Genomic DNA, 21,541 nt, shown 5'->3' with positions numbered 1-21,541 from the left:
TTTCCTGTTGTCTTCTGTAATCTGTTGATTAATATAATTAATAAAAAAATAAAATTTTTGCATAACATTCATCGCGTGCATTTGGGACTTGCATAGTATATCCTTTTAAGTTTAATCTCGCATGAATGTTACCTATTTTACATTTAAATTTTAATTTTAATTCTTGAACATATGATATACATTTATATTGACAGCGATTAGTGTGTATATTATTAGCTTTTAATTTTTTTTTCCAAAACTATTCAAAATCCTTATCCCGAGAGACGAAAAATTGCACATCTACTTAAATTTTAATACCATTATAGTTATTATTTTTTTTAACAAAATTGGATAGTATTAGTTATTGATTTATTTATTTGTCGGGCATAAGAGAAGTGACATCGTACTATATATATGTATAAAGTTTTTATCTTCTTTTTCTGTAATTCAGCTTCGATATATCGATGTCAGCATTATGGAGAAGAACCGTCAAGAAAAGACATTAATATTTATTAGTTTGTAACAATTTTGTGATTCTTGTTTCTTAGTATGAAGAAGGCTTCGACATTGCATGCTTCTCAAGTCTCATATTAGTAGAAATATGTGTGAGTAAAGAATGGTTGGACACTGCAATCATGCTTCTCATATTAGACTTTCAACAACATGTCTACGAACAGCTCTTACTTTGTTGCTGATTTTGTCCCATGGTACAGAATTAGCCACTAATCAAGGACACATAATTAGCTACTGATCAGGACGGATGATGAACAGAAAGCATCCGATGGGGCGATGATAACTGATAATTGACAATATAAGGCATTGTTTGTAATCTTTCACAAGCAAAATCCCAACCACCCCGGACGTTTACCCGCCTGCCTACTCACTTCCTGTGTTGCTTATAAATTGCAGGGATTAGCTAATACTCACTGTCATGTTCATGTGCGCCGCTCAGTATACTGCAGCTGTACAGTTGAGTCAGCACGCCCAGAACACACAATGGAGGATGTTACAATGGATGGCTGACAAGATGAATTCAGCAAAACGGCGGGCAAACCCATAAGATATGCGGAGGTATATCTCAAACAGGTAACTATGTTTGCACTGTGCATTACTAAGTTCTAAATAGCAAAGTATAATGGTACTGCTTATTACTACTAAAACATATGTGATCAATTGACGGTCATGTCAGGGAAGATTCAGGACATTCATGTCAGGGAAGCCGCTGGTGATAGAGGAAGTGATGATAGTGGCACCGTCTATATCTCGGGAAGTTTGCATTAAAGTCATATGCGACTCCCTTAATTTGTTTCAGGGACATTACCTTCTGGAGACTAGAAGGTATAGTGCTCTACTCTTGTCTTGTCCACGTCTTTCTGGCTAGCTCCCCCTATTCTTACTGTTTGGTTTCTTGCTGAGGAAGTTAACATAATTAAAGAAGGGAGTTTGATTTCCCATTTACGTTTCTTGTTTTGCAGGTTTCTCCGGCATGTTTTCCAAGAATGTTGGGTCATGACGCTGTTTGGGCAAGTTACAGAGTTTGACAGTAATATTCACAATGGCTGTTTTTTGTTGTTTAACTAACTAGGGTCCGTTTGGAATTGAATTTATTGGGTGTTTATCTAAAATTTTACTGTAACTTACTGTATAAGTTTAAAAATATTTTTGAAGTGTGTAAATTTTTGAATATTTTGAAGTGTATAGTTTAAAAAAATTTTTCAAAAAAAATTTTTGAGGTTACTGTAGTTAAAATTTTTAAAAAATTTGTAACAGATAAACTTGCCAAAAAACTTGGGTTCCAAACCGGGTAGGAAATTGAGTACCGGAATCTGAAGAAAAATTTCAGAATTAATATTAACTAGTGTTCTTAGTAAAGAATGGTTGGACACTACAATCATGCTTCTCATATTAGATGCCCTCACGGGTAGTGCGGCAGGGGTTAGTAGGCCCGTCTTTACGGTGAGGTCCCGTGTTCGATTCCGATGTGATAAAATTGCTGACATCCTTAGGCGGGATCGACCTGTTACGCATGAACACTAGTTATTATTATTATTATTATTTTCACTTAGGGGGTGTCCAGCCCTTTTTTTGGCCAGTGAGTTTGGCTTCCTCACTCAGAGAGGTGGTTTTTCTTTACAATTACGGGCGGGCGCATGAATCACAGTTGGGTTTGTTTGGATAGGGTATTATTTGAAATATTATTTGGAATAATTACTGTAGCACTTTTTGTGATGTGATGTATGTGAGATAAAAAGTTGATTGGGAATATAAAAATATGGGTAGGAAAATGTGTTTATGATGCAAGCAAAATATTATTTGGAATAATATGTGTATCCAAACAAACCCACTGTCTATTTCCACCTTTTTCTGTTGCTTTAATGCTTTGCACTTGAAGGTAGTGGGAAGTGTTGCGGAGGTCGACGTTCATGAGGTATACCCAGGAGGCAACAGTTTTTCCAATACTCTTGCCTGACCGTAAAGAGTGCGCGTCCTGTCAAATCCAAGATGTTCAAAAATCCCATTATTGATGCCGGAGACGGGACAAGCAGATTCACTGATCTCAGACTCTGTACCATTTCATGTAGCACAGTTGAAGGACCAAACTGACTGACAAAGCACAATTTGGAGGGTCGAATTGAAGAAAGTAATAAATTTCAGATGTATGAGCTTAAAAAAAAGAGTAAGGATAGGCTAGAGCTGGCAATTTGTCCCAAGTCCCAATGGGCTACCCATGCCCAAAGGAACTTTGGGCGGGATGGGTATTATAATTTGGTATTGGGTTTAAGTTGGGACACATCCCAACTATACCCATTAATGAATGGGAAAGGATGGGAAATACTTGGGTACCCATTGGGCTCAAATGGCAAGGTCTCCGTTTGGATTAGCTGTTTTTGGTAGGTGTTTTTGAAATATTTTATTGTAGCAGTGTATATGAAAAATTTTTACTATAAAATTTTTTTGAAATATTTGATATATTAATATGGATGGGATGTTTCTTGAGTTATTGTATATTACTGTAATATTGTATTTGAAAAACTTATTTTTTGAAAAAAAAGTCAATCCAAACGGAATCTTAGATTCAAAAATTATCTTTAACAATTTTTATAGTCATACCAGCGAATATAATCTAGTAGTCTTCCTAGTCATTATCCACAAGAATTTCCAGCATTTCAGTTAGTTTAGACCTGTCATCCTTGGACAATGATAAGGATAAATATTCAACATCCTAAGGACCTTGGCCATCTTGATATATGTTGGAATATGGCTGTATATCTATCTTTTCCTTTATTTGTTAATCCAATTTTTTGTGGGAATCTTGAGTATAAAGCACTTGCATGTTTATTTAATAAAACTAAAAGAAATTTAATAAATCAAAAATATAAAAATTATATAAAAATAAAAAATGAATTAAAGGAAAAAAAATATGTAGAAAATGGATTTGGGTATTGGGCGGGATCAATCTAAACCCATCCCAAAACGATCCCGCCCAAGTTAGTCCCAAAACACATATGGGTAAGGTTGGGCCCAAACCCATATGACTCGGTTCCATCTCAAACCCAAGCAAATCCCGCCCATCCCGCCCATTTTGTCACCTCTAGGATAGGCGATAAATTATTACAACAATTTAGTGATTTACATGTAGTCCTCCAGGAGTGAGCTTTTTCAGAGTCGACAAACTTCAACGATAACCTCCAACGGGGTCCAATAGCAAACCAACACTTGTTGAATATTTGTTGCGCCTTCTCCTCCGGGTGATTAAACATGTGCGCACCCAGAACTCCATGTTTACATGCTTCCTCCAAAGCGAATCTAATCAAATTGAACAAGCTCATGAACGTAAAGGTATCAAATCGAGCATTTTAATGTTTAAATTTATTTAATTATTTTAGTATATTTAAATTTTTAGTTAAATTCAATTTGTTTAATTGTCGAATCCATTTCAAATAAATTTTTAGTTGAATTTCAAAATTATCGAATGTAAAACGTTGTTTAAATTTAATTTGACTAATGGTCGAACGACATTCAAACCAACTCTTATCAAAAAGCCAACCTTGATTCAACTATCAAAAAGCCAATCTTGATTCAAATATCAAGTACCTGATTCATATTTCAGCCATAATAAAGTGTGCATCAAACTTTAATGCTTTTTTTTAATTTAAATCAATTGGAAAAGTTAAAAAGCCTAATCATATCACGGATTAATTTTTTGCACTCTTCCTTGACCAAATGGAGAAATGAAAAGTGTAAGATCCATCCATTCGCAATAAGATGCAGCGTCGTGGAGACAGGAGAGAGGTCTGGCGTTGAGATGGAATGCGTACCTTATCTGTCTGCTGCCCTCTCAGGTCAGTGTCATCGGGCGTTTCCTAATACGATGCCGCGTGCCATTGCCTAATGCAAAACATATCTTCACGTCTTATATCTCAATTACGAGTTCGAACGGATGCTGTTATCAATTGAACTTTAGCCCCCCCTCCATTCATGTAAAGTCTTTCATTCATTCAATGAATAATGCACCAAACCCGTTAATGTAGCCCACATTCGGCCCCCACCACAAGATCAAAGCCACCCGCTCGCTACAAGCTTCAAGAAGACTCCTCCTTTTTCTTCAAGTTGTGGGCAGACAGGAGAAAGTAACAAAAAGTACTTTGGTGGCGATCAAATCCAACTTCTATTTATTGTACGTTTTCTGTTAATAAAATTTCGAGTTTTGGTGGTTAATTGCTGCAATTGAAACTCGTCCAAGATGGACCACAGACAACCGGTGGGTATGGAAATTGATCAAATCCAAGGGATACATTAATCCGCCGGGCAGAAACAATCGACGATACTGACGTGAATCTTAACATCAAACACAAACTTCACTTTTGTACATAAGCACACAAAGTACTTGAATACATGTACGCGGCTGAACCCCCAAAAAGCAGAAAATAAAATAAAAAGATCATTGCCACTCCAAAATGTATTAATCCAAATGCAAAATTATGACACACTGGAAAGCTGCTATTAATTTGCTTTGCTCTTTTATTAATGGCATCCAGCCTCCTTTCCTTTTTCCTTTTCCTTTTCTTCTTCAGTCTTGGGATGGTAGCCAGGAAGCTTCTCCTTGATCTTATCCAAGAATCCCTTCTTATCCTTGGCCTCACCTTCAGTGGCGGTGCACTCTGCCGAAGGAGGCGGTGCTGCTGCTGCGGCGACTTCCTCAGTCTTCTTCTGACCACCACCTGGTAGTTTCTCCTTGATCTTATCTAAGAAGCCCTTTTTCTCCTCTGGTTCATGAGCAGCATCTGCATGGGCCGGTTCGTCATATTTCTCAACTGGGATAGACGTGTCTTCCTCACATTTTTCAACCTTTTCTTCGTCCTTTTTATCACCCGATATCTTCTCCTTGATCTTGTCCTTCAAACCCTTCTTTTCCTTCTTTTTCTTCTTCTTCTCACCACCCTCTTCTACTTCTTCCTCACTTGACTGCAAAACAATCAGAAAGCCTCTGTATTAGCTAGCCTTTGAAAAATGAAACCTCCACACACCAAACACCTTTAAAAAAAACAAGAAGCGTATGGGATGATGATAAAAATGGAAAGGAGAACGAAAACTTACGCTGCTGGAGCTGCTACCAGATCGGTGGAGCTTCTCGAGAAGACCACCATGCTTCTTTTCCTCCTCCTTGTCTGGTTCAGAAACACGCACTTTCTCATCAAACTCCGCAGAGATGGCCTGTCCTTGATCACACTTCTTCTCTTCCACTTTCTTGCCCAAGTTGAAGAGTCCGCGATCCGTGGCCTCAACAGCTGATCCCTCCTCAACCTTGATGTTACTCTGATCATACTCGGCCATTTTGCTGATCGATGTACTTAAAGCAGAATGTAACAGGAAACAGCAAAAAATCAAGGGGTAACTATTGAAAAGGTTGGTTACTCAATGAATGAAAACTGATCAAATAGAACTATGGCCGATGGAATTAAGAAAACGGTGGTATATATAACTTGAGCTGCAATTGGCCACAGGAAAGTGGCCATTTTTATAGCGATGGCCAAGGCTAACACGTACATGACGCGACTAAGGTAGCTTTAATTAATTTATTGAAACATTAAATAATTATTAAATAAATAATAATTAAAAAAAAGGAAGCCCAAAGGCCGCTCCAAAGCCCAATCAACTACACCAAGTCAAGTGTAACCGACAATCGACGTGGGCTTACATATGATGATCTTTTCTAAAGCAATGCGAATAAAGATGTTGCCAGGTTTCACCCATAGACGCGGGAGTTCACAATATCCATTCACTCGCTCCGTGAGGTTGACACGTGGTATAAGTTTTACCCTGTATTTCAATTCAACGCTCAAATTTAATGAATCTGTCTCAACATGAGCTCAAAAATAGACATCTATATTAAGGTGTGTCTGGATTTCAATTTTTTAAAGAAAATTTGTTATGTTTTTCATGTTTATATTTTTTAATTACCATTTTATTTTATATATATCAAATCATTATAGTAATTTTTCAAAAATAGACATTTATATTAAGGTGTGTTTGGATTCCAATTTTTTAAAGAAAATTTGTTACGTTTTTCATGTTCATATTTTTTAATCACCATTTTATCTCATATATATCAAATCATTATAGTAATTTTTTTTACGAAAAAGTCCAAAAAATGCAATCCAAATAAGACCTAAGTAAGTGATATTAAATTTTTTAGATAAAATTTATTTCAAAAAATAAATGATAAATTATTTATCAAGCATTTAACATAATATATAATTATACATATATATATATATATATATATGAAATTTAACATTTATCAACTTAGTGATTTAATATATTCAGATTTTAAAATTTCAAATTTTAAATTTCATATTTTGTCCTTCACACTTCAATTTTATCAGACGCCTAAGATGGTTCCGTGTTCGTTACGCGACAATTGATTGATTGACGAAAATGCCAAGAAGAAAGTAGGAACTAGAAAGGTCCAGGAAAGACACGCTGTAATAAGGTGGCGGAGACTGCGAATGGAGAGGTAACACGTAGGATAGGAACGTCAGAGGCTGTACTATGTGGGACCGCGAATTGTCGGCCTAGATTGGATAACTTTGGGGAACGTCAGGGTTGGGAGCTGTGAGAACCGAAAGTGAAGACGTGGCACGAATTTATTGGACCGTGATTGTTTCGAGATGCACAATTCGGGTGACAGGGATGAGCCTCTCTCTCTCTTTATTCTGATCTCTATCCGGTGGGCTCCAATTCCCGTCCCACGGATTGCCGTTTCTTTCACAGGCTGGGTGGCCCACTTCTTAGACAGGTGGTCGGTTTGACGTTGGTGATGCTTCATAGTTCTTCTTTGGAGATTGGATAATAACAAGTAACGAGTTGTAGGGGCTACGCACTCTGATCGAACCGGGAAAGAGACCATTCAAACCGAATTAATAATGTTGGCTAATCTGATTTGATTGTGTCACAAGTTTGCAATGGGTATGGACAATTGTAGCACAGCCCACTTGCCCTGCTTACGCTTAGCTCGTTCCTCACTTCCCACTCATATTTTTTATGCACAATATGAATTTGAGAATTCTAAACGTTAAGCACAGTATTAATTGTGGATTTAGTTAGAGTTTCAGGCAATTTGAGTCGACTCGGGCCCTAACCTAATCAAGTCAAGTCTTACTTATGTCTTGTTTGGATTGTATTTTTTTGAATTTTTTGTTAAAAAAAATTACTGTAACAATTTAATATATTTGAGGTAAAAATGTGATTGGAAAATATATTCATAAAAAACATAGTAATTATTTTTTGAAAGAATTGCTATCCAAACAAGACCTTAATTTACCAAATTCAAATTCACTCAAGCTCGAACTCAAGTAAAAATAAGCAATAGCAATTTCTAAAGTAAGAAACAAAATGGTATTTGAGTATTCAAGTTATGAAGCGGGCAGGATAGTGCAGAAAAAGCTTAGTAGGAAGGGATGGAATGTAAAATGGTTGGTGAAACAGGCAAGGATAACAGCAGACCAACAGAATTACAACATCAACACAAGGGAGTTGGAAACCGCCAAATGAGGGTGTGATCAAGATAAATATGGATGCAGCCATAGTCGCTCAAATGGTAAGAACATGAAAAGGGATCATAGCCAGGAATTGGACTGGTAAAATAATAAGAGCAAAAGGGACAATAGAACGCATGAGGGGAGAAGCAAGAAGCTCTAGCGGCGAGAAGTGCATTATTGATGGCCCATCTATGTTTTGAAACTCGGACCGGACAATGACTCGGTCGAGGTCAGGGGTCAGGGGTCAATGGGTTCGACCGGGGTTGAACCCATTTAAGAACCGGGTGACGTCATCATGATGTCATAAATATGTTTAATTTTAAAAATTAATATGCTATGTAAAATTTCTAAAAATGTAATAATCTTGAGAAAGGTATGTTCATGTATATTTGGTGGTTCTAAGATATTTTACAAGAAAATACAAATAAAGTAATATAGTCAAGTAGCAATCTATATCATTTAATCATATTCAACAAGTTTAGAAGTTAGAACTAAATTAGAGGGCTTATTTGAAAAATAATACTAGAATTTAGGGCTGAAGCTATAAATTATAAAGATTTTTAGGCATGTTTACAGTTTTCTATCACTCTAGGGGTCAAACCATAAAATTGACAAAACTTTGAAACCCCAAAGCTGATTTCCCTAGATCTTTCCGTTCTTTTTTCCCTCAAAGTCTCATAGGCCGTCATCGTCCTCTCCATCCCGTCCTTTCTTCTCCAGAGTCCAGACGCATTCCTCCTTCTGTTTTTTTTTTTTTTTTTCTTTTGTCCCTTTTTCACTTCTATATCTTTGCATTTCTTTTCTATTTATCACATGAAAATCATCAACACTATTTTTTTTGTTGGGCGAGAATCATCAACTCACATTAAGTTTCTTCTGTCAAATGCTGAAGCTGGGTCTGCCAAAGGAAAACGTGGCTCAACTATAAATGATTTCTAGACACAATCTGGAAAATCATCAATTTCTCTTCTTTTTTTTTTTCTCAATTCTCTTAATTTTAACTTTAGATCTTTCAATATTTGTGTTAGAATAGCCATATGTGACTATACCACTGCTGTTGCCGTCGAATCTGCACTCAAGGATCGATATCCATGCTGAAAATTTTGGTAGAAACATAGCAGAAATTGGATGTTAGAAAAAAAAATCTGGTAAAAATAGCAGAAATTGGATGCTCAAAAAGAACCGGGTTTTCCCGGTTGTTCCAAGTTTCCGGTCAAACCCGGATTTTGACCGGTTTTGACCGAGTCTTTGTCACCCGAGTTTTTGAACAAACTCGGACCGGACATGTCTCCGGTTCCCGGTTCAACCGGTCGAACCGGCCGGTCCGGTCCGAGTTTAAAAACATGGTGGCCCAGTACTCAGGGTGGACTAAAATATAAGTCCAATTAGACTGCAAAGAACAGACTATAGCAAGCGATGTACAGGACAGGAACATTGCAACAATCTCGGAAGATATTGAGGACTTTAAGGCAAGATGTTGAACAACGTAACTTCTCCGTTGTACCTAGGTCAGGAAATGTAACTAGTCATGTGCTAGCATAATATGCTTTCAGACCAGTTAGTGATATAGAATGGGAAAATGATTTCACAGTGTAGCTCATAGACACAGCAAAAAAAGAAATGAGGTGTAGTTGTCTCTCTTTGTTATTAGCTCTTTTTGTTATTGTCTCATCGTTTGTAGAAAAAAAGTAAAAATAAACAATAGATATGATAAATTTGAAAGGGATAAAATAATTTCATTCTAACAAATATCGAAGTAATGCATAAATATGGAATATTATAGGCTTGACAAGTTTTCATATCTTTGGACTCGAATTAACTCAAAAGCTCACGATTGAGCGACTCGATAATTGACCAAGCCGGCTTATTTTCATCTTAGATTTAGTAGAAAGATGAGTGATACTTTTAAAGTTTTTTCATAAGTCTCCGTGTTGGTTTTGGGTTGGTCTAATTATCTCGTCTCAGGCACGTAATAGAACAAAAGTCCTTCCTCAGACTTTAGACTCCAGACTTTCTCCTTTTAATTCGCGCGGGGTAGGATACATATATATTTTATTTTCCACAGGTCAGAAATCTGTTCTTCCTTAGCATGGCTCGTCGTCAGCTTCAATGGATAAAGCCCAAAGGCCAAGTTTTGAGTTTCTTTATTGGGCCAAAGGTTATATTAATTTTGAGTCTACGACTTTAAGTTGGAAGCCAAAAATGTTACTGGGCTGTTCATAAGTCCCGCCTAAAAAATGGAATTAATCGCAGAAAACGGGCTCAAACTTTCGCTTCATTACATTCAGTATCGAAATAAAAGAAAATAACTTCCGAATTCCAAGTTCCAACCAATTCTTTCCAATTTTGCTTTCTTGTTTTAATCGTACAGTAGTATTATTGCTCGTCGTCAGCTTCCAGACTTTTTTTTTTTTTTTTTTGCGTGGTAATTGGATATGTTACAAAATTACGGGTACTATTACAAGACAGGAATATCCAATGGTTTAATAAATTAATCCCAAAAAAAAAATAAAAGCATAGGAATGTCTCCCAAAATGAAAAATTGAATACTAGTATATTTGGCCTTTTTTTCTCATTCGTCCAGCCGTCCGTCCATCGGCTTCTGGTTCTGGGACGGATTGAAAAACAAACAAATTTTGAAAAATCTTTTTTTTTTTTTGCCGGACATTTACACACTTAATAGCTAGTTTGTGAGTTGAGGATAGAAAAGAAAAGAAGAGAAAGGGTAAGTTATGTGAGAAAAGAAAGGATAAAAAAAAAATTTGTAAGCTTCCACCAGTTTTCCTTCGCTTTCCGCCCGTTTTGGTCAGAAAAATTTTGCACTGTAGCAGCGCTTGGCTTCTCTTCAAGATCCGTTCGTTTCTTTTCTTTTCCGTCTCACTTAAATCTCCCAAACGTGAAAAGTCCACCTTTCCCTTCCTTTCTTTTCTATTCCTTTGAAATCTGAACTCCCAAACTAGCTATAACACACAATACAACAGTCTATATACACGGTTCCTATATTTGTAATTTTATTTGAAGTGGAAGAAGAAACTGGAAAGGGCGAATTACAAGTGGGAGAGGATTAAATTATAATTGCCGGCGGCGGGCGGGACGGGGCGGAGCGGAGCCGAGGCGGCTTAGCGATGATAACGCGATCGAATCTAGCGGAGCAGCTGAGAGAATACCAGATTCGGTCCAAGCACGATTGGGCTTCCGTCTCTTTCTTCTCCTCCACCTCTAATCTCTCTTCTTCCCGGTAGGCATCTCCACAATTCCTTTTTTTTTTTTCTTCTTTGAAATAGCTCATTCAAATTCAATTTTTAGTGTTTGTGTCTCGTGATCAGATCACTAAGATCATCGTGGAAGATTCCTTTTGTTAAAATTGTTTAAGATTTCTGGATATATAAAATGTTTAGCATCTGGCAAAAATTGTTGAAAGTTAATTGGAGAGAAGTGTTTAATTGGGGCATTTGGTTCTTCCGAGGGATTAATCTTGTCAGTCAATTGCCATCTCGGTGATCCAATTGAATTTAGGTTTAAAGTTCTCCAATTTATCGATTTTTAATATTTTTGAGATGCGTTGGTAATTGACAAAATTTGGTTGGTTTCTGCACTGAGTTGAAGGTTTAAATTAGATTATCTTAATAGCTTTTAGTGAACCTGAGCTTTTTTGTTCTGCTGATATGGAATTTTGGGTTCTTTTCTCAACCCTGAAAGAAAGTCTCGGGTTGATATGAATGTACAACTCTGATCCATGGAATACTTTCCAGCTGAATGCACATAAATGGAACCACTTTCTGCAGATGTAACTAAATGGTCTTCCCTAGGATCATGATTTACTTGGAAGTGTGTATCCGTCGAACACCTCTGGATAGTTGAGGCATGTATGGATATTTAGTTTAGGGTGTCTTTGTGTAGCGATTGCAGGTAGACCGTCTCATTTTGGCTATGATGATGTTGTCAGCTAGAATTTTTCTTGAAATGTTTCCTTTGAATATTGGCCACATCTCTTTTGTCTGGAAAAGGTTGTTATTCTTTCATTAACTCTTATTGGATGCGATCTCTGGTTATAATTCTACAAATAAAGCCAGCAAAATCTGGGTACTAAATATGATCCTGTGCTATTTTTGGTAATTTGGATGCGAGATTGAATGCAATGGTGTCACATTAATTAATAGACCTGGTATATAATTCTTTCTGTCGTATATGTTCAGCTTTATTGTTAATCTAGAATGCAGTTATCCTCTCCTTGTTATTAACTTTTTCTCTGCTTATTAAACATAAGGAATTCCACAACCTGTCCAAAAAAAGGTCTTTTTTAAATGTATTTTTATATTTAGTAATGTGTATTTATCTCTTCATAATAGCAATTCAGGCTGTGAATTAGTTCCAATATCTTTGTAGCATGTTTTTTGGAGCAATTATCCTATGTTACAGTCTCCAAGTGTTTGCTTGTAAGTGGATGTTGACGGTAGTGTCAATGACATGTATAACCATTGGGAAGTGAGTTCTAGGAAGAGGCAGTGAGCAAAGCCATGCTTTTCATAACTGGATTATGTTGTTTATGTGTTTGCATTCATCAAATTGTGTGGTTCATTTGTTTGTATTTGCATGTCCATGTGTTTTTAAAGCACAGTGTGTGCTGTTTCTCGTATAGATTCTGATTGCACCCTAATTGGAGATAAAAAGAAAAGGCTTTAAGCTCATATTAGGATACTATTACGGGGATGATGCCACCCTAAATGAGTGAATGTATGCTTTGTATGTGAAGTAGGTGTATGGGAATTTTGGATGTACCTTTCCTTTAAACCCCCCCCCCCCCCGGGCACCCGGGGGGCATTTAATTATGCCTTTTACGGTGAAAAAGTTAGAAGCAGCCATTTTTGAGTGAAATTGAAGATTTAGAAGCAGCCGAAATTTGATCTTCTTGGGTTCTATAAAGGATTTTTCTCTTATGTATACAGCGATATGCACACCATTTTTGTCAACTTGATCAATTATAATTCTGGCTTATGCTTTTAATGTTCTTCATTTCCCTCTCGTGTGCAACACCTCCTGCCTCTTTCCTTATGAGTTTGCAAAAAACTTTCTATTTCTAAATGTGCAGCAACTGTTGCTTAAGGATAACCCTGTACTCAGCTGATCTCATTTCTCTGATATTTTGCAGGGTGGATGTTGTAGTCTTTGTAATTTGGGAGCTTGTGATCTTAGCATTTCTGGTTTTCTCAGCTGTTTCGTTATACTTCAGACAACTGAGGCTTGCTTTTATTTTATTATGTGTTACGTTACTATTGCTTCTGTGCATGAAGATTACCAAACAAGTAAGACAGGCTAGGAGAAAGAAGCGAAGGATGCTTCTTCCGCTGTCAATGTAACAGTTCTTACAAGTGGTCAACATTGACTCTGTAAATTGTGAGAATCTTTAACCTTTGTATTTCTCATTCTTTTACCATCAGTTATTTTGGTCCATGTAACTGAATTTGAGGTAGCTGATTAAGAGTATAAATTCCTGTTGTTATTTAACCATGAGACGGCTGGGTTTGGAGGTTGATTTGTTTTGGTTGAAGTTCTGTCCCTAAATTAATTTTGTGCCATCAAGCACGGATTTTGGTTCTATTAGCACCCTTGTCCCATGAACACTGACGTTGCACATTTTGGCGGTTGTACTGCTTTGTCATGTAGGAAGCTGTTTGATACCATTTACTTGTTAAACATTGGCATTTGATGTCCATGGAATACACCAACCAGTATCCTTGGAATAGAATCCTGATTTGCAATATTGGATGCATGACCTCTATCTGAGAATGAGGATTGGATTCTATACATTGCGGAGAAATTGGTGTTTAAATGATTTCTACATGAGGTTTGAGGTCTTCAAATTGTTAGTTGAGTGATACATAGACCGTCTGTGCGATGCTTGAAGATCATTGGGGCTTAAAGAAATGGACCTCAATTCCCTGCGTCACTATTGTCCATATTGCACCGAAGACCAGTAGAATGCTCAAAACAATTCCCAAGCTTCCAAGTGACCAATTAAGGTACCACATTGCGCTATGCTTTACAGGTTTGTTGGTCATAATCCACATTATACAGGGATATGCAAAAGTTACTGGGAGTGTAATGCCTCCAATCAGCCCTGCCAAACTCGGCAAGAAGGGAAGAGCCACTGCTATAAAGAATGCCAGGCACCCAAAAAACATTCGTAATGCTGCCCTCAACCACCACGGACATGGCCTGTTATTGTTGCTGGTGTACCTGAATTCAAGGTTGTCGAAGACTGGCATTGCATATATTTGGAATGATGTTAAGCTGTTGAGGACGATAAACAGGCTTGTCGCCCCTGGAATCACCTTTGACGTGTCATTCCTGTGGTATTTGTCCAAAGCGCTCATTATCCCACCGTTGGAAGGTATCTGGCGGCAGAGCACACCAGAATCAGTACTTATCTCGTTCAAAAATTGCAGTTTTAGATGACAAATATATGCAGGAGGACATAATTAAGGATGATTAGTACTGCTAGAGTAGCAAGTCCAAAGAGGGGCATTGGAGTGTACCAGGTCTCCGTAAGCCCAGTAGCCGCCAATTGCCAAAGGAAACAAACACAAGGCAATGATGAGGTACGAGAACTTCACTCCTTTCCACATTGGCAGGCGTGAGGGTTGCTTGAGACTGGATGGCATCGTACCCTGTATTGAAAACGCAACATAGTAGTAGGAACAGATCAGTGCCCAACACAACACACACCTTTCTACTTGCTACCATATCGGAATTCAAAAGGATACAGTCCAACTCTTAGTACCATTTATGTTTTCTTATATATATATATAGAGGCATGTTCCATTCTCAATGACAGTTATTCGAGTTGCAAATAGAGCAAAACCTGTATCTCAAGGACTAGATTGTGGCCCCTGAAGGCAAATGCAACGATCCCAAGGGCGTTCAGGATGCTGCAAATTCTACCAATTTCAGATTTAAACACTATTGGTTCATAAGAGACTTTCCCAGGCCGATCCTTGACAACCGACACCACCCATATAATCGTACAGTAAGAAACTGCTGTGACTGCACCGATTAAAGAAACTCCGGCTATGGAGTTTAGATTAGGAAGTTGAGCCAGAATTACGGCAGAGAACGTGAACACCAGATACCATTCGGTCATGCTCAGCGGGGTGATGTGGTCGGTGGCTCCGCTACTACTTTCGCAAACAGTTTGATAAAACATCTTCATGGTTCCGCCTCCAATCATTATTAGTGCAACACAAGTCCCTCCTGATAGATACATAGTCGGAAATAGAGCCAAAAGCTTCCCTACCTTGTTACCTGCAGCACCCCGGCCCAAAAATCAATCATCTTTTAGTTACCGATTCATCGATCTTTCACTGCGTACTTTGAAAAGTAAGGTAATTAAAAAAAAAAAAAAAAAAAAAAAGGTAATGTGGTTCTAGTGATACTGGTCTTTTCAACTTTAATTTTTGTGGCAGGATTAACAGAATTAAGCTTTTGGTCTTTTCTAATAGTGCTAGTTGTGACTCATGAAGGAGGATGTAGTCTGATGCTGACCGAAAACAGCCATGGAGAGCCATAGGTAACGGCTGTATCGCATCCCCGCTACAGACTCGTGTAATTGGATTAATAACCATAATGTGTATAACTGCCACATAAAAGCCAGCGATAGACAAATGATTCCCCAGGTCCTGCAATTAGTAGTGCATGCATAATTAGGAACTTAATCAGATCGAGATTGAAAAAGTAGTGGTAAGAATACACATACTAGTACCATATATACTGGGGAATTAACTTAAAAGAAGTGGAATTTTTTCAAGTGTTAGTCACCATCCAACCAAATTATGTTAACGTTTAATTAACTCACCAACCAAGGGCTGTAAAAGCAAGAGGGAGTACAAGAGCTTGTACTCCAATCCCTGAGCTAAGCGTGTGAAAAGCTGCATAATAGGCGTTTCCATTCCTGGACTCCGTGATGGGAAGCCATGCTTCTTGAGGATCAAGCTTAGTGAAATGACCTATTTCTTCCAGGCAACCTTGCATGCTTTCAATGGCTTTCTTCATGGGGCTTGCTAAAGGGGTCATAATGCGTGCGGCAAAAGGGCTTTTAGGGGTCCTAGGCGGGGTTCCGTTAATTCCATGGTTTGGAGTTTCAGTCGTGGAAAGTGAATGGATTGCTCCAAATGTTGGGGATACTGAGGCTGCCGGAAGTACTCCAGGAATAGGTTCTTGAATATCGGGGCTGGGGCTTGAGATCACTTCTACCAGCTCTGCTCGACCCATGATTGGCCCAGGAGTCTCTCTCTCTTTTCACTTTCTCCTCACGTAATTAGTATCGTTGGTCTTTGATGTAGAGCCTGTGTCGTAGGATTTGTTGGAGCAATGGTAGGATATATATAGAACCATTTAAAGGGAGTTTTGATCGATGTATTGGTCGATGTGGATGCTACCATGCTGCGGGAATAAAGTTGGTATCTTTTGCTTCTTTGACCAACCGCACAATGGCTTGGCTGCCGGTTAAAAGACTTGAAAAAGGCCAGCAATACGAGCAATCACTGCTCAACGAGTCATAAAGCATGTCTGCTTGTATCAGAGGAGCGTATGTGGTCTATCATGCAGATAAGCAGATAAATATCATCAGAAGATTAATTAATCAGCAGGGCTTGGTGGAAATTTCCCACAAGTTGCACTCTCTTGGCTACACTGTTCTTGGGAACCAGAATATCCTTTTATCCAATCAATATGGTGCCTCTTTGCTAGGAAGTTTCAATGATCGCTATTCAAATTGAAGTGAAACTCAGTTGTTTATTAAGGGCACTTTCTTTCCACATTGTACGTACCAATAAACACTAAGTAGACTGAAGAATACAAGATAGTTGAACCAACTTTTTTCTTATATTTCGTTATTTAACTCACTATACCTTATGCAGCACGAATGAAATACTTCGGCAGCATTATGGTGGTGGAATACAGGGGTTGATGGCTGTTGTTTAAGTTCCTCGGACCCAGATGATCCGTAAAGAATATTGATTAGTGGGTTAAGGATGATATATATATATATATATATATATATATATATATATATATGGTTGCTGTAAGTTTTGGATTACCTAATGCATAAGGAACCCCTTTGCGGTTAAGTGAAAAGTGAATTAATCAATTAAGAGATCAGTTTCAACACTTTGAACCTGAAAATGGATGACCTCAGGGTCCTAACGTCTGCGGTAATGATGCCATAGCCTGACGCAAGAATTATGCAGGTCCAGTCCAGAAAAGTGATGAAGGATACGTGGGCTGAGGTGTTAGCGACCATACATGGGTGAACTTACCTAAGAATTGAGAATTGAGACGATCTCCATCCCTGCTGCCCAGGACAGAGTAGTTGCTAGGACCGCACCGGGTCAGAGGACCAAGGAGCATGATACCCTTTAAATAAAGTTTAAAGGATTCGAATCTGGTGAATGGAGAAAATAACACCCCCAAAAAGGATTCGACAATACTCAGACTCGAATTATTCAAAACCAATGCAGTCTCCGAACACTAGCAGTTAACACCCAAAAAAAAAGGTTGCAAGGGCCACCAACTTTCTCATAGTGCGCTATTCGTTCCACCTTTTTCTTCCTTGACAACTAACTTGGTTCTTGCTTTCCGGACTCAAACTTTCTAGTTTGCCTGCTATCGACTCAAATTGGTTCATCTTTATATGGACTGACATTAGAGGCCAGGGAAGAGAACCATTTTTATTTTGCTTTCTAATGTTTCTTGACTGTCTACAACAATCCTTGTTTCATTTCTTAGAAGCTTTCTACTTTTCTCTATACCTGCTTTTAATGTTAAACAAGTTTCAATTTTTCGACTCAACATTTTTTTTTTTTGGGCATTAGACTCTACTCTTAACTGGATCAGGATTGGCCTGGTTGGTGTAATTCTGATGTAATCGTAATTTTTTATACAAGTATAATAGTATGAGTTGATAACCTTACGTTACAGCAGTTTATGAGAATTACATAACCAGACAGGGCAACAATTCCACTTGAGAGTTGAGAGACCCCAGATCCCTCTTTAACTCCGGTAAATGATTCTATGGAATCTATGTCACTGGGGGCGGCGGTGCGGCCACCCAGATCAGTATCTCCACCAGTTGGAAGATTTTTGAGCGTCTCCCACCAACCTTCCGAAGCTGCAGGAAAAGTCAGGGAATCCACGGCCTAAGCACTCGTCACTCGACAGTAGAGGTGTCAAATAAAACCATTTAATTAATTTTACCCATACCCGCCCATTAATAACTGGATATGGGTACATTAAATTTTTATATATGGATATAAATGGGTTACCCAATTAAACCCATTTATTAAATGGGTTTAATTGGGTAACCCATCTAACCCATTTAACCCATTTAACTTGCATTCCCAAACCCTTTGTATTTCCCATTTTCACCGTCAATCTTCTTCTCCTCCCCACCAGCAAGCCCACTGCTTCCCTCCCCCCTTCTTCCTCCAGTGTTTGTTTCCCCCATCTCTTCTCCCCGTCTTTGTATTTTGCCCCTTCCATGTCCGATTTCTGAGCTCATATGGGCATCGTTCGAAAAGTAGTTCTGCTGTCTCGTGAGGAGTGAGTGGTCTAATAGGATGACAGACACTAGTGGGACTGACAGAGACATTCCAATGGTTATTATCCTGCAGACGGAATGAATGGTGACACACAAGCGATGCAGCCAACTATTTTGCCTTGATTAACGGCCAAAAAAAGGTTCGCTTGTGTTATCTCTTTCGTTCGGATCTCCAGAATTAGAATTCAAAATAGTGCCTAATTAGAATTCTTGGTTGCATTGCATGTCTGCTAGAATTCTTGGTTGCATTTGCATGCATGCGGATCAAGCATTGGCGAATGTGGTTTTGACAGTCAAGAATTTGAAGTAGTTAAGCTTAACTTTGGAAGGCTAATAATGGTATAATTAATTTTAGGATTATCTAATTAAGTTCAGTTTTGCAGATTGCTGAATCTAATTAAATATTGCACCGTAGTATGTTACCATTCTTAAGTTTTTGGACATCTTGGACTGGTTAAATGATTGTTTCGCTTACCTTTGTTTGCAGATTGCATTAGATCTTATTTAGTAGAAAGCTCTGTAGATTTATGGCTGGACCAAATTGACAATACTTGGTAAAAACATGTAGTTCTTGGGATCAATGTTGCAGAAATATTAGATGAGATGTACAAAATTGGAAGGCTGAGAGTCTTAGACAGAAAAATATCAGATAAGGTGTACAAAGTTGGTAGTATAGATAACAGAAATGCTATCCCATCATGATCCAATAGATGAGTTGTCAGAGCACATTCAGGAACAATGTTCTTATACAAGCCATGAACCTACCAATACAAATGAGTTGATCCAAGGTTCTTCTAAGCGTTCGAGACAGCTCACGTCATTGATTTGGAAGGAATTTGAAATATTATGTGTTGAGCCAGATGGCTCACAAAGAGCACAATGTAAATGGTGCAAGCGTGATTATGCATGCGGTGGAACAACCGGAACAAGCAACTTATGGCGTCATCTTTCAAATTGTAATAAGCGTGGACAATCTGATTTTGAAGAACGGTCTCCAATTGACCAAGGAATTTATCGGGAAAAGATGGGAATTGCTATTGTGAAGCATAACCATCCTTATAGACTGGTGGAGCAAGAAGGAATTCGAGACTTGTGTATATACTTAAATTCAGATGCTTTACCCATTTCGAGAAACACGATAAAGACTGATATTGAAAAGATGTACAAAAGAGAAAAAGAGACAGTAAAGACAGAATTAAATTCAATTTCAAGTCGAATTTGCCTTACTGCAGACTTGTGGACATCTATTGCAACAGATGGGTATTTGGCATTGACGGCTCATTTCGTGGATGAAGATTGGATTTTACAAAAAAGGGTTCTAAATTTTCACCACATGCCACCACCACATGGTGGTCCAATATTAGCTGAAAAAGTCATAGATTTATTGAGAGATTGGGCTGTTGAAAAAAAAGTTTTTACTATCACATTGGATAACGCATCTTACAATGATGGTATGGTGAATCTGTTGAAGCAGCATTTGAGGCTAAGAAATACACTATTTTGTGAGGGTGAATTTTTTCATGTAAGATGCAGTGCACATGTGCTAAATTTGATTGTCCAAGATGGTGTCAAAGTTATTTCCAAACCAGTCTCAAAGATCCGAGAGTGTGTAAAATATATCAGAGCTAGTGAATCAAGAAAGTTGAAATTTGCAGAGTGTATTGTTCAAGTTTCTTTGCCATGCAATAAGAGGGTGCATCAAGATGTCCCAACCAGATGGAACTCTACATTTGTGATGCTGGATAGTGCACTTGAATATAAGCTTGCCTTTCATCAGTTGCACGTGGTTGATCGCAACTTCAGCAGATTTTACCCAACTGAAGAAGAATGGCTTAAGGTGCAGAAATTTACAACACTGTTGAGGCCTTTTTATGACCTGACCACCCTTTTTTCGGGGACTAATTATCCAACTGCAAATTTGTATTTTCATGGTGTCTGGAAAATTCAAAAAGTTATCACGGAAGAGGTCAATAATTTAGACATTGAAGTGAGTGAAATGGCCAGGCAAATGAAACGGAAATTTGAGAAGTATTGGGAATGTTATAGCTTGGTTTTGAGTTTTGCCATCATTTTGGATCCGCGTTTTAAAATGGATTATGTGGTGTATGCTTTTAAGAAGCTATATCCTTTTGATTATGAAGAACGTACTAATGAAGTTCGGGATAAATTTTATTTACTATTTGAGGAGTACGAGAATACTTTTGATGGTGATTTGCTAGATGGATCAATAGCAGGCTGCTCTGGTGGTGATTTGGGCAATGACAATGATGATTTTGCTGAATTTGAGAGTCAACAACATGCAAACAAGAGGAATAAGTCACAAGTAGACTCTTATTTGGATGATACTCGACTCCTTTCAACTCAAGAATTGGATGTTCTCAATTTTTGGAAAGAAAACAAAAATCGATACCCTATTCTTTCTTTGATGGCACGGGATATTTTAAGTATTCCTATCACTACAGTGGCCTCGGAATCAGCTTTCAGTATTGGTGGTAGAATTGTGGGTAAATATCGTACTTCGCTCCTACCAGAAAATATGGAGGTCTTGTTATGTACTAGGGACTGGTTATATGGAGTAACAGGTATGTTATACTTAACCTTTTGAGTGCACATGATCTTGTATTTTACTTTTTTGGTCACTTATTGAATTTACTTTTGATTTCAGCTTCTGAAGATGATGAAGATAAAGAAAGACTGAGTATTGACTTTGCACCTTTAGTTGCTAAACTTACTAACCTTCATATTTAGGTAAGCTGTATTCTCATGATCATGGAGATTGTTAGTAATGTGGTGAAAAGAATTTTATCTTTCTGTCTAGATGAAATTTAAGTAGCAAAAAACAGAACTTTGAATTTGGTTTTGGTTTTGGTTGCCAGGAATCTTCTCTATTTTGTGTTGAGCCAGCAGCAAACTTTTAGGTTGCTAT

At 37.9% G+C, this 21,541-nt stretch overlaps 3 protein-coding genes across 3 annotated transcripts; 1 reads left to right on the top strand and 2 right to left on the bottom strand.

The window, feature by feature from the left end:
* Positions 1 to 4,754: 4,754 nt before the first annotated feature.
* LOC113712167 (uncharacterized) lies at positions 4,755 to 5,996 on the bottom strand. The gene is made up of 2 exons (XM_027235456.2): positions 5,578 to 5,996; positions 4,755 to 5,445 (listed from the first exon to the last, which is right to left on the bottom strand). Exons 1-2 carry the CDS (start codon positions 5,812 to 5,814, stop codon positions 5,005 to 5,007), a joined length of 678 nt encoding a protein of 225 aa, XP_027091257.2. The 5' UTR covers positions 5,815 to 5,996; the 3' UTR covers positions 4,755 to 5,004.
* A 4,614-nt stretch (positions 5,997 to 10,610) lies between these two features.
* Positions 10,611 to 14,850, top strand: LOC140016133 (uncharacterized). Its single transcript, XM_072069420.1, has 3 exons — positions 10,611 to 11,259; positions 13,171 to 13,415; positions 13,686 to 14,850. The coding sequence occupies exons 1-2, from the start codon at positions 11,147 to 11,149 to the stop codon at positions 13,376 to 13,378; spliced, it is 321 nt and encodes a 106-aa protein (XP_071925521.1). The 5' UTR covers positions 10,611 to 11,146; the 3' UTR covers positions 13,379 to 13,415; positions 13,686 to 14,850.
* LOC113713036 (lysine histidine transporter-like 8) lies at positions 13,740 to 16,392 on the bottom strand. The gene is made up of 5 exons (XM_072069419.1): positions 15,874 to 16,392; positions 15,564 to 15,697; positions 14,884 to 15,323; positions 14,558 to 14,689; positions 13,740 to 14,416 (listed from the first exon to the last, which is right to left on the bottom strand). The coding sequence occupies exons 1-5, from the start codon at positions 16,287 to 16,289 to the stop codon at positions 13,928 to 13,930; spliced, it is 1,611 nt and encodes a 536-aa protein (XP_071925520.1). The 5' UTR covers positions 16,290 to 16,392; the 3' UTR covers positions 13,740 to 13,927.
* Between the last annotated feature and the right edge of the window lie 5,149 nt (positions 16,393 to 21,541).

Source organism: Coffea arabica, chromosome 10c (assembly GCF_036785885.1).
Source record: "Coffea arabica cultivar ET-39 chromosome 10c, Coffea Arabica ET-39 HiFi, whole genome shotgun sequence".
Lineage (NCBI taxonomy): Eukaryota > Viridiplantae > Streptophyta > Magnoliopsida > Gentianales > Rubiaceae > Coffea > Coffea arabica.
This window is presented reverse-complemented; position numbering and strand designations above follow the sequence as displayed.